Source organism: Oryctolagus cuniculus, chromosome 1 (assembly GCF_964237555.1).
Source record: "Oryctolagus cuniculus chromosome 1, mOryCun1.1, whole genome shotgun sequence".
Classification (NCBI taxonomy): domain Eukaryota; kingdom Metazoa; phylum Chordata; class Mammalia; order Lagomorpha; family Leporidae; genus Oryctolagus; species Oryctolagus cuniculus.
In genome coordinates, this window is record NC_091432.1 from 7,244,778 (window position 1) to 7,257,823 (window position 13,046).

The following is a 13,046-nucleotide window of genomic DNA, read 5'->3' on the forward strand; positions in this document are numbered from 1 at the left end:
GATGCAGAAGATGTGTTAGTCCCGCGGGCACGCTGGCTCTTGCCTTTTCAGCCTCGAGGGAACTTTTTATTTTTTTATTTATTTGCAAGGCAGAGTTAGAGAGGAGAGACAGAGAGAGTACACAGATCTTCCAGTCGCTGGTTCACTCCCCAGTTGGCGGCACCATCCCGGGCTCGGCCAGGTCAAAGCCAGAAGCCAGGGCTGCTTCTGGGTCTCCCACGCGGGTGCAGGGGCCCGACCTGGGCCGTCCTCCGCTGCTCTCCCAGGTTCACCAGCAGGGAGCTGGCTCAGAAGTGGAACAGCCGGGACTTGAACCAGCACCCAAGTGAGAAGCCGGCGCCCCAAAGCCAGCCTCTCATGGACGCTATGACACTGTCCCCTAGCGCTCCAGGAGGTTCCGGAAGGCACAGGAGGGGATGTCAGGACGTTGTGGGTTGTGAGGCCAGGCCTGGAGTGAGGGCAGGTGTGGTCGGGCTCGCAGACCCGTGTCCCAGCAAACCAGGCTTTATGGGCCCGCTGGGCTTTGGGGCTGCTTCCGGATTCAAGACAGCAAGAGCCCCCCCCCCCCCTTTTGGAACCATTTTCCCTGTCTGAACAGGGAAATGCCTACCAGCAGTCAGAAGCGCCATCAGCAGCAGAGAACCGGCTTTCCCGGACGCAAAGCAGCACAGCGGATGGCGAAGACCTGGTCTCCTTGGAGCCTTGAAACTGGCTATCAGCCCAGCCCCCACCCACCGTGTTTGACACGCGGAGTCCGTGCAGGGGCCGGGTAGGGACTGGGGCAGCACAGCCAGGCGGCCTCCCTCCCAGCCCAGGAGCTGGGGCTTGGAGGAGCCCCGCACCCCCAGTGCCCTCGGCACCCAGGGCCTGGGCCTGCCCTCCTGTGGACAGACAGGGAGGAAGCAGCCGCGGAAGCTCGCTCACCCAGCCCCAGGATGGCCACCTCGTCCCAGCTCTTTCCATGACGACTATCTGCCGGACGGTAATGCTGCTCCACCCCATCAACTGTCCTGGTGCTTTTGGGCTTTTGATTCTTTTTTTTTTTTTTTTTTTTTTGACAGGCAGAGTGGACAGTGAGAGAGAGAGACAGAGAGAAAGGTCTTCCTTTGCCGTTGGTTCACCCTCCAATGGCCGCCGCGGCCGGCACACCGTGCTGATCCAAAGCCAGGAGCCAGGTGCTTCTCCTGGTCTCCCATGGAGTGCAGGGCCCAAGCACCTGGGCCATCCTCCACTGCACTCCCTGGCCACAGCAGAGGGCTGGCCTGGAAGAGGGGCAACCGGGACAGAATCTGGCGCCCCGACTGGGACTAGAACTCCGTGTGCCAGTGCCGCTAGGTGGGGGATTAGCCTATTGAGCCGCGGTGCCGGCTTCTTATTATTTTTTAAAGGCTATTTATTTGGAAGGTTGAGTGATAGGGAGAGACAGACAGGTCTTCCATTTGGTGGGTCACTCCCCAGATGCCTGCGAGCAGCCAGGGCTGGACCAGGGTGAAGCCAGGAGCCAGGCACTCCATTCTGTGTGCCAATCACTGCCAGCCCCAAAGGCAATTTGTTGAATGTACAAGTTGTATCAGAAAATGGAGGCCAGGAAGGAGTTAGCATGGTTAAAAACAAACAAACAAACAAACAAACTAGGGTAGGGGCCGGCGTTGTAGTGTAGTGGGTAAAGCTGCCGCCTACAATACCAGCATCCTATATGGGTGCCAGTTCAAGTCCCAGCTGATCCACTTGCGATCCAGCTCCCTGCTGATGCACCTGGGAAAGCAGTGGAAGACGGCCCAAGTGCTTGGGCCCCTGCACCCACGTGGGAGACCCGGAAGAAGCTTCTGGCTCCTGGCTTCAGTCTGGCCCAGCCCATTTCAGCCATCTGGGGGAGTGAACCAGGCAATGGGAGACCTCTCTGTCTCTCCTTCTCTCTAACTGTGCTTTTCCGATAAATAAATCTTTAAAATAAAGGGTAGGCAAGAGTTGAAAAGTGTTTCAGATACAAATAAAGTGGAAAAGGGAACGGGCTTGGGGACGGAGCAGGAGCTGAGGAATATTGAGCGATGGGCTCGTGGTGACATCGGAGTTGGGACTTTGGCGAGCAGGAGGAACCACAGAAAGTGTTTGACTGTCAGGTTTACATCTGAGAGATGGGGGCTCGCGACGGCACAGCGGGGGCGGGGGCGGCTGACCCTTCAGACCCAACTGGGGCCTGCGCCCCTGCAGCGCGGGGAGCCCAGGAGGGCAACAGGGGCTCAACTGGCTACAGTATCCAGGCGCGGGCCCACCCCCAAAGACGCAGAGGCAGGGAGCGCCTGCCCCTCTCCACAGCAAGACCTGCAGAAAAGCAGTTCTGATGCCGGGGACCCAACGCAGGCCACGCCCCACGCCCCGCCCTGCGGACGTCGCTGCCCATCTCTGCCCGGCCGCAGCTCCAAGGGGACACTGAGCCTCTGTCCCCGCAGCAGAGGATGCAGAGGGCGGAGCCTCGCTGTCCTCCAGGGCGGGGCCGGGACTCCAGCTCAGCAGGCAGCACTCCTGTGCCCCCCACTCCCAAGGAGGTCCTCCAGCCCCGCCCAACCCCCCAGAGCCACCCCCAGGCAGACAGGCGTGGCAGATTCCCCCAGGCTGGCGGGGAGGAGGGGGAGGGGAAGGGAGGGGAGAGGAGGGGAGGGGAAGAGCACCCGGGCTGAATCCAAGTCCGTTTAGGAATAAGCTGGAAGCAGAGGGCCTTGGAGTTGACATAAAAACAGAGTGCAAAGTGCCCCACCCACCACTAAGGAATGGCTGGAACCTGCCAAGGACGACCACCTGGGAGGGCTGGCCCCACCAGGACAGACAGGCCACTGAGCTGGAGGGGATGGGTGACAGAGGGTGCCTGACACACGGTGGGACAGGTGCATAGCACCCACAGTGGGAGAGCACGCGGGAGAGCACACGGCGGGGCAGGTGCACAGCACCCACGGGGGAGAGAACTGGGCGGGGCAGGTGCACAGCACCCACAGGGGGAGAGAGCTGGGCGGGGCAGGTGCACAGCACCCACGGGGGGAGAGAACTGGGCGGGGCAGGTGCACAGCACCCACGGGGGGGGGGGACTGGGCGGGGCAGGCAGGGAGAGCACACCGGGGTGGGGGGGGCAGCCACTCGTGGCCCCCCACATCCCACTGGGCACCAACCTCTCCGTGCAGACACAGGGCCCAGGCAGAGGCACGCTGGGTCTCTGAAGCGAGGTTGAAATACTTTATTGTGGCAACGGGGACTGGGCTGCACGGGGCAGGGCCCAGATCCGTGGTCCCAGGAGGTCCGTGTGGACGCGAGGAGACGTCATGAAGAGGTGGCTGGAATTGAACGACATGATCCAGGAGCGCCGGCCAGGAATGCAGCGAGGCGGGCGGGGTGGGCTGGCGGCGCGGGTCAGCTCTGGGGGTGCAGGAGGGCGGCCCTCACGCCCGCTTCTTGTAGTTATCCAGGTGCGACAGGATCCAGCCCGCCGGCAGCAGGAAGCACAGGAAGCAGGAGGTGAGCCCAATGGCGACATCCTACAAGGAACAAGAGAGGAGCCCCCGCAGTGAGGATTCCCAAGCCCCCTCAGGGAGGCAGGCAGAGTGGAGCATCCCCACGATGGAGGGGAGGGGGCGCGCAGAGCCGAGGCCACCCTCAGCCCTGGGGTCAGCTGCAGGGGCGGGGGTGGGGAGCAGGCTGGGTCCGGGTCGAGGGAGGCATCTGTCACCAGAAGCTGGGGTGGGGGGTGGGGCAGCAGCCGGGTTCAGCCCTTGGTAAAGCCAGCAACCCTGCACCTGCTGATAACCCGAAGCGCACCTCCGCGCCCCACCTCCTCAGCCTTTGGGGCCAAGCATCAAAGCCCGGAGGCCCCCCGCCCCGGAGTCAGCCCTGAGGTCCGTGTCCCTCTTCGCCACCGCAGGTGCGGCTCGGACGAGGCACCGGGCTGCGACCGCGGGAGGACCCGACCAGGCCGGCACTGCAGTCCCAGCGCCGTCTCCTCTCTCCTGCCCCTCCTTGCTTCCAAACGGGGGGAGCCGCCCCAAGAGCCGAAGGCTCCCACATTCCCGGGAATTCCCAAGACGCCTGGGGGCACTCGCGCCCCCTCCCGGATAATGCACAGTCGGCGGGAGTCCCGGGGAACGCACGCGCAAACGCCCCCAGCGAGCGTGCGGCCGCTCGGGGCTGGGGCTCGCGGGGTCTGACCCGAGATCCTGGGCTCCGGGGAAGACGCGGTGCGGGCCGAGCGCCCCGTTCGCGCGCCCCAGGCTCCCCGAACCTGCACCGACCCGGGACCCCGCATCCGGCCCGCTCCTCACCATGGTCCCGAGCTGCTCCCGCGGGGGCTTGGAGTGGATCTGCGCGCGCGGCACGAGGAGCCGCCGGGCCGGGCTTGTCAGGCCCCTCAGCAGCAGCGGCGTCAGGACGGACATGGCGGGACCGGATAGAACCCCAGAACGCGTAGCCGGAGCGAGTCCAAGGTCAGGCAGCCAAAATGGCAGCGCTGGCCGGAAGTTCCGGAGCGGGGGAGGCGGGGAAACGGCAGCCCGGAAGTCTCTCGGAAGTGACGCGCGCGTACGCGTCCCGGCCGCCCTTGGAAGTTTTTGGCGCCTTCCTCGAAACAGCCAATCCACGCCGTCCTACCGCCGATGGGCGGAGCGTAGGGGGGCGTTCCTTTTTCTTTACAATGTCCGCTCACTTGGTTGGTCTATCTACGCGAGCGACATCGAAGGACAGCCAATCGCGTAAACAAGAACACCACGCTGCACTCTTGACTCCTCCCTCCATTCATTCTCAATTCGGCGATGTCTCTCGGCTTTCATCGCTTCTCCTGACGCTAACTGGGCTCTTAGGGCTGTTACCCTCTCAGTTCCGGTCTACACAATGGCAGCTGGCTTTCTTCTCCCTCTCGCTGTCTCTAACTCCCTATTTTTTTTAAACATTTAATTTATTTCAAAGGCAGAGGGGGAGATCTTTCATCCTGTGGTTCACGCCCCAGAAGGCTGCAAGGGCCGGGGCTGGGCCTGGAACTCCTCCCTGGCCTCCCACGAGGGTGGGGCCGTCTCCACTGCCTTCCTGGGCACATTAGTGGACAGCTGGACTGGAAGTGGAGCACCTGGGACTTGAACCTGCGCTCCCAATATGAGACGCCGTCATCGCTGTGCCGTCGCGAGCCCCCATCTCTCAGATGTAAACCTGACAGTCAAACACTTTCTGTGGTTCCTCTTGCTCGCCAAAGTCCCAACTCCGATGTCACCACGAGCCCATCGCTCAATATTCCTCAGCTCCTGCTCCGTCCCCAAGCCCGTTCCCTTTTCCACTTTATTTGTATCTGAAACACTTTTCAACTCTTGCCTACCCTTTATTTTAAAGATTTATTTATCGGAAAAGCACAGTTAGAGAGAAGGAGAGACAGAGAGGTCTCCCATTGCCTGGTTCACTCCCCCAGATGGCTGAAATGGGCTGGGCCAGACTGAAGCCAGGAGCCAGGAGCTTCTTCCAGGTCTCCCACGTGGGTGCAGGGGCCCAAGCACTTGGGCCGTCTTCCACTGCTTTCCCAGGTGCATCAGCAGGGAGCTGGATCGCAAGTGGATCAGCTGGGACTTGAACTGGCACCCATATAGGATGCTGGTATTGTAGGCGGGCAGCTTTACCCACTACACTACAACGCCGGCCCCTACCCTAGTTTGTTTGTTTGTTTGTTTGTTTGTTTGTTTGTTTTTAACCATGCTAACTCCTTCCTGGCCTCCATTTTCTGATACAACTTGTACATTCAACAAATTGCCTTTGGGGCTGGCATTGATTGGCACACAGAATGGAGTGCCTGGCTCCTGGCTTCACCCTGGTCCAGCCCTGGCTGTTCACAGGCATCTGGGGAGTGACCCACCAAATGGAAGACCTGTCTGTCTCTCCCTATCACTCAACCTTCCAAATAAATAGCCTTTAAAAAATAATAAGAAGCCGGCACCGCGGCTCAATAGGCTAATCCCCCACCTAGCGGCACTGGCACACGGAGTTCTAGTCCCAGTCGGGGCGCCAGATTCTGTCCCGGTTGCCCCTCTTCCAGTCCAGCTCTCTGCTGTGGCCAGGGAGTGCAGTGGAGGATGGCCCCTGTGCTTGGGCCCTGCACTCCATGGGAGACCAGGAGGAAGCACCTGGCTCCTGGCTTTGGATCAGCACGGTGCGCCGGCCGCGGCGGCCATTGGAGGGTGAACCAACGGCAAAGGAAGACCTTTCTCTCTGTCTCTGTCTCTCTCTCTCTCTCTCACTGTCTACTCTGCCTGTAAAAAAAAAAAAAAAAAAAAAAAAGAGTAAGAATAAATAAGGTCTCCCCCTGTGCCGGGAAAGTTCTCGACAGCAGCGGTGAACAAGTTGTTCGTCACAGGACCAACGTTTGCAGGGAAGACAGAGGACAAAGAAGCGCTTCACGGGAAGCCACTGTAAGCGCCACGGTGCAGGTCAGACCACACAGCCTCCAGGAGACAGCGTGACACCGCCTCACCCGAGGCCTTGGCAGCCAGCGGGCTCCCAGGACTGCTCGCCCCGTGGCCCTGCCGCAGGCCGGCTCCATCCCGAGCCTCCAGGGCCGCCTGAGGCCCCAGCCTGTGTGTGGCTCACTGCTGCCTCCTAGTGCCTGGCACACGGCAGCCACTCAGAACGGTAATGGACTGCAGGAAGGTGAACCAGGAAACAGGACGGGGGTCGGCCACCAAGTCAGGGCTTCCCGGGCCAGTCTCGTTCCATCTGCACACCCGTGGTATGAAAAAGATGCTGGTTTTTCAAACGTTTAAGAAGACGTATTTGCGTGTTTATCTGAAAGGCAGAGTGACAGAGATCTTCCACCTGCTGGTCCACAGCCCAGATGGCCGCAGGAGCCAAGAACTCCATCTGGGGCTCCCGCATGGATGGCAGGGCCCCACGTAAAACCCGGCATAAAATGACATGAGCAGTGTTCACTATTGAGATGCAGTCGGGAGGGCGGTGGCTCCGGGCTGCACTGCTGGCTCCCCGCTTGCCCGTTCCTCACCCCTGCTTTTTCAGGGGGCCTGGTAGGGCTGGATCCACACCCACCACCAGAAGGGATGCGCTGTCCTCCGCCTAGTGCCAAGCCAAGGCGTCAGGCACCAGAGACCTGCGGCCCTTGTGTTTTGCCAGGCCAGTAGGCCCTTCCTCATAGCCCTTTTATAATCCTCAAACAGCCTCACCCAGTGAGTCTCGCTGGTTCTATCTGGGCAAGCTGGAACACAACACTTGGGCCCTGTACCCACGTGGGAGACCCCGAAGCTGCCCCTGGCTCCTGGCCTCGGCCTGGCCCCGGCTGTTGCGGCCATTTGGGGAGTGAACCAGCAGGTGGAAGGAAGCTCGCGCTCTCTCTCTAGCTCTGACTTTCAAATAAATAAATGTTTTAAAAACAAACAACAGCAACGGCAAAGCAGCCTCCTGTCAAGCTGTGTCCTTGAAACCGGGAAGTCTGCTACACTCTGTCCAGAGATGGCTGGCACCCGGGACGGGGCCCGAGCTTCTGGTAGGGGCCTGAGCAGCCATCGCCTGCGGTCTGCCCAGGTGCAGAGCAGGAAGCTGGATGGGAACAGGCGCCTGGACGGGAGATGTGACCAGCTGCGCCAAATGCTCCTCCCTACTGTTTCCAGTTTTTACAAATGAGGACATGGGCTTGGGGAGCCGGGTGACCTGCTTGGGTTCCTGCAGCCACAAGGCTGCCCAGACAGGACACCGGAGCCGGTCGTCCACGGCAACACCCACACTGTCAGCCACCACACAAGCTGCTGCCCAAACTGACGGTCCAGTTGTTCCACATTGAGGTCGGAGGCTGAGGGCGTGGGGGAGGGGCCACGGGAGACCAGGAAAACAGCTTTGGGAGAGAAACGAAAGCCCTAGGGGAGGGGAGGGGAAGGGGCAGGGGTAGCCGTGGACCCCGGGTGCTGTGCAGCCCTGGTTCTGGCAAACAGCCCAAGGTGGACGCTCCCAAACTCCCCTCCCCCATCCCTGGAGGCACAGGCGACAGCTGCCGGCCACTCCCTGCTGCCCTCCTGGGCTTTGATGCTGCAAAACAAAGGAATGACTCCCCGGAGAGGAGAGCAGAGCCAGGCCAGGCGCCTGGGGACCCGTTAGGCTCTGCCGGGAACTGCACTTTCCAATAACAGCACACTGGCCTTGCACTCACGGCCACTGGACAGACTCACAGCGATGGCTCTCCTTTCCCCACCAAAACCCAGGGACAGCGCTCCTACAGGAGCGTAGCGGGCCAGAGGGGCACCCCGCCTAGCCCACACCCATCAGAGTCCTGGGTCCGATCCGGGCTCCTGCCTCTGACCCCAACTTCCTGCTAATGCAGACCTGTAGACCGTGGGACGCAGCTGGGTTCCTGGCACTCAAGTGGGAGACCTGGACTGAGTTCCAGGCTCCCGGCTGTGGGCCCCCAGCAGTGGATGCGAGCGGGACCAAACTCCAGCTGGAGCACGGGTGGCTCCCACAAACAAGGCTGCGGGCATGACATCGAGGTCAGGCAGGGGGGAAGTGGGGCAAGCAGGGGGAAGGCACAGGGTGAGGGCAGCGGGGCAGCTCCTGGGGGAAGAGGTGAGGTGTGGTGCCCAGGAGAGGCTCAATGGGCCCCTGGGAGCCGGCCGCCCAAGGGCGGTGAGTGGGAGGGGTTTCATCATTTGCACACTTTCCCATATACCTTTTTTTTTTTTTTTTTTTTAAATCACAGGTAGAGTTATAGACAGTGAGAGAGAGAAAGGTTCATTGGTTCACCCTCCAAATGGCCGCCACAGCCGGCGTTGTGCTGATCCAAAGCCAGGTGCTTCCTCCTGGTCTCCCATGTGGGTGCAGGGCCCAAACACTTGGGCCATCCTCCACTGACTTCCCAGGCCACAGCAGAGAGCCGGACTGGAAGAGGCGCAACCGGGACTAGAACCCCGTACCCAGATGGGATGCTGGTGCCGCAGGCGGAGGATTAACCAAGTGAGCCACGGCGCCGGCCCCTCCCATATACTTCTTCCACCACAGTTACATGTTTTGCCTTTTTTTTTTTTTGTATACTTATTTATTTGAAAGGAAGGGTGACAGAGACAGAGATCCACCTTCCATCCCCTGGTTTGCTCCCCAAATGCCCACAATAGCCAGAGCTGGGCCAAGCCGAAGCCAGGAGCCAGCCACATGGGTGGTAGGAACCCCAGGACCTGGGCTGTCTTCTGCTGCCTTCCCAGGTGCATCAGCAGGGAGCTGGATGGAAAATGGGGCAGCCGGGATACAAACCAACACTCCGATACAGGATACTGGCCCAACAACGCTGGCCTCATTGTTTTAAGCAGAAAAGAAAAAAAGCAGGTAATATATCGTGCATATAATTATCTTAATTTTGCTAAAACGATAGATTTAGGCTGGCGCCACAGCTCACTAGGCTAATCCTCCACCTGCAGCGCCAGCACTCCGGGTTCTACTCCCAGTCGGGGCGCCGGATTCTGTCCCAGTTGCTCCTCTTCCAGGCCAGCTCTCTGCTGTGGCCCAGGAAGGCAGTGGAGGATGGCCCAAGTGCTTGGACCCTGCACCCCATGGGAGACCAGGAGAAGTACCTGGCTCCTGCCTTCAGATCAGCGTGGTGTGCCGGTCGTGGCAGCCATTGTGGGGTGAACCAACGGAAAAGGAAGACCTTTCTCTGTCTCACTCTCTCACTGTCCACTCTGCCTGTCAGAAAAGCGATTTAGATGCGCCCAGACAGCAGTCCTGAGGACACACACCAGTCTGGGGCACTGCTGCAGAGACAGGGGAGCTTTTGCTTTTTGGGTGCTGCATTTCCCAGCATTCCACACTGGACATTCTTTATGGTATTAAACAAGGGGAGGTTTACCATGCAGGGTGGACAGGGACCCTGGACAGGCTTTCTCTAAACCCCAGGGCAATGCTGTGCTGCCTGCACAGGACCCAGGTCTCCGACCCTGGGACCTCCCACCACGCCCGAGTGCCTCGCTAAGGGCGAGGTCTAGAGGTCCCAGCCCAGGCCCAAGCTCTTCCCTCCACCTCCCCCTTCCACGAATGAGCAGGGGCCGGGGAGCTGGTGCCAGGGAAGACACCCGGAGCTGGCCCCAGGCCCACTGGCTGCACATGGGCTGGAGAAGCCCCCCCCTCCGCCATGGCCCCCAAGCCTGGCTCCCTGTCCATGAAACGCTCAGGCCCCACAGTGGCACTGGACCACGTCCAAATACAGAGCCTGTGAGGCCTAGGGAGGGGCTGGCCACAGCCCTGCGGGGCCAGCATCCCCAAGTCCCGCAACTGCTCTACCCTGCACTCCTGGTTCGCTGCCTCCCAGAGCATCTGACCTGCAGCCGCGGGAACCTGGCCTGCACTCTTCCTGCGAGTTGAGTGGGTGCTGGCCACGCCCCCAGGAACCCATCCCACGGCTCTCCAAGGGTGCCTGGGCCCTCTCCACGTGCCTGTGGCACAGCAGGAGAGCCTGCAAAGGCTCAGGGAGGCCCAGGCTCAGACAAGGGTGACGGAGCGGGCAGAGGGAGGAGCTGCCAAGCCAACACGGGACAACCTCGAGAACGCCCCTTTCTCAGCGGGACCCAGTGCAGAGGCAGCAGCGGGTGGGGGGCGGGCCTCCACTGGCCTGGGAAGCCTGACCTGGGGAAGATGGGGGCAGAGTGGGGGTGGGGCAGAGACCCCGCATCCTGGAGGGCTGTTTGCTCCTCCTGGGCACAGCTGTTGTTGCCAAGTGCCAGATGCCCAGGGGGGCGGGCCTGCATGCAGCTGTCCCTGGTGAGGGGGAGTGTCCTACAGGGAATAGGCTGCGGGCTGGGGGTGGGGGATGCGCTGGCCAGGAGCCAGGTGGTGGTTAACCCCTTCTGGTCCACAGCCCGCAGGCAGCAGCATCTGTGATGGGACCAGGTCACTGTCTTCCTGCTCCTGAGTGGCCCTGGCCCCAGCCTGGTGGAGCATGGCTGCAACCCCAGGCCAGCCCCACCCAGGCCCCTGTGCCCTCTGAGGGGCGGCCTGCACTCACAACTCCGGCCTCTGGTCCCCGGACCTCGCAGGTCCCTACTCCTCTCCATTGTTCCTGGGCACCCTCACCCCACCAGGACCCTCACAGCCTGCACCCGCATCCCATCCCAGCTCCCCACCCCTTAAGCCAGGCAGCACAACCCGAGGGCCACGTGTACCCCACGCCAGTCAGCATCTAGCGCTGACTACTGGTGGGGGCCCCCAGCGACCAGGCCACCCTCTGCAACAGTGCCTTCCTGTGTCAGAGCACAATGACACAGGCACAGGGCCTGGGGTCCTTCCAGGACCCTGGAGCCAGCCTTGGTGGAGCTGGGCTCCATCCCCCAGGGTTTCCCTGCACTGAGCACAGGTGCCTGCTGGCGTGACCTTGGCCTTGGCAGGGCCAGCAGCCCTCCCCTGACTGTGGCAAATGCCACCTTTGTGTGATTAAGAACCCAAGTGGAGATTCCTAAGGCCCCAACACAAGTTTACATGCTCACCTCACCCACCGAGGCATAGGCAGGGACAGGCCCGAGCCGCCCTGGCTGCAGCCGTGACCCCTTCCCAGCTCGAGCCTCGTCCTGTGGCAGCAGAACCAGCCCCTACTGCGCTGGGGGAAGTGAGCACGGCATCCAACACCAGACGCCAGGGCGGGCCTTCATCCCACGCGGTTATACCAGACGCCAGGGCGGGCCTTCATCCCACGCGGTTATACCAGACGCCAGGGCGGGCCTTCATCCCACGCGGTTATACCAGACGCCCGGGCGGGCCTTCATCCCACGCGGTTATACCAGACGCCCGGGCGGGCCTTCATCCCACGCGGTTATACCAGACGCCCGGGCGGGCCTTCATCCCACGCGGTTATACCAGATGCCCGGGCGGGCCTTCATCCCACGCGGTTCCAGTTCCAGCTCCTCCACTTCCTGCTGCCACGCACCCTGGGAGACAGCAGGTGATGGCCCAAGGGCCAGTCCCTGCTGCCCACAAGGGACACCTTGATGGAGTTCCTGGCTCCTGGCTCCAGCCTGGCTCAGCCCTGGCTGCTGTGGGCGTTTAGGGAGCGAGCTGTGGATGGGAGAGCTCTAGGTCTGTCTGGTTCTCAAACAAAATGCGAACATCTTTTGAAATATTTATTTACTTGACAGGCAGAGTTATGGAGGAGCAGAGGCAGAGAAAGAGAGAGTGTCTTCCATCTGCTGGTTTACTCTCCAAATGGCTGCAATGGCTGGAGCTGCACTGATCGGAAGCCAGGAGCCAGGAGCTTCTTCCTGGTCTCCCACGTGGGTGCAGGGGCCCAAGGACTTGGGCCATCTTCCACTGCTTTCCCAGGCCACAGCACAGAGCTGGATCAGGAAGTGGAGCAGCCGGGAGTTGAACTGGCGCCTATATGGGATGCCAGCACTGCAGGTGGTGGCTTTACCCGCTAGGCCACAGCACCAGCCCCCGTGTGTGTGTGTGTGTGTGTGTGTGTGTGTGTATATTTTAAGTGTAATCCCTTACAAAGAAACAAAAATCAACAAATCCAGAAAACCCTGCCCCCGTCCTGAACTGACCCCTCCGCTCCACGCCTGGAGGCGGGACCCACATGCTGACCCGTGTCCCCGCCCTTTTGGGGCAGTACAGGGGGGCAGCAAGGACCACTGAGTCAAGAAGCCGGCACTCAGTGGAGGCCACAGCACAGCGGCAGGGGGCAGAGGCAGTGGCGCAGACCTCGGTGCTCCTGGCGCTGGCCATTCGCCCCGCCCCAAGGGGATGGCCACGCTGAGAACAAGGCTTGGGGGAACCTGTCCCGAGACGCTGCACAACCACCCAGCACACAGCCCTGGCCCTCTGGTGCTGGGAGGCTTCTTTTGGGGCCTCAAAGGTGCGGCCCCTGCAGAGACCAGGCCCTGGGGGCACCCCTTTGCCCTGGGGCAGAGGCCACATCATTCCACAGCCAGTGCCCACTGGACAGCTGAGACCCCAGAGCACTGCTCTGAGCGTGCACTCACTCTCCATGGCTCAGGGCAGCAGCCTGGCCCCCCCCGCCCCCCGCACGTGTGGGTCACCCCCCACCGTCCAGG

At 61.4% G+C, this 13,046-nt stretch overlaps 1 protein-coding gene across 1 annotated transcript; it reads right to left on the minus strand.

Moving 5' to 3' along the window:
* Positions 1-3,211: 3,211 nt before the first annotated feature.
* On the minus strand, positions 3,212-4,697 carry COX8A (cytochrome c oxidase subunit 8A). The gene is made up of 2 exons (XM_017350582.3): positions 4,305-4,697; positions 3,212-3,524 (listed from the first exon to the last, which is right to left on the minus strand). Exons 1-2 carry the CDS (start codon positions 4,416-4,418, stop codon positions 3,429-3,431), a joined length of 210 nt encoding a protein of 69 aa, XP_017206071.3. The 5' UTR covers positions 4,419-4,697; the 3' UTR covers positions 3,212-3,428.
* Between the last annotated feature and the right edge of the window lie 8,349 nt (positions 4,698-13,046).

What these genes read in the sequence shown, in the direction of transcription:
- COX8A (XM_017350582.3), bottom strand. Translation starts at nt 4,418, where the DNA reads ATGTCCGTCCTGACGCCGCTGCTGCTGAGGGGCCTGACAAGCCCGGCC. An exon ending in GGGAGCAGCTCGGGACCATG is followed by an intron (nt 3,525 to 4,304) that starts GTGAGGAGCGGG and finishes TGTTCCTTGTAG; the next exon opens with GATGTCGCCATTGGGCTCAC.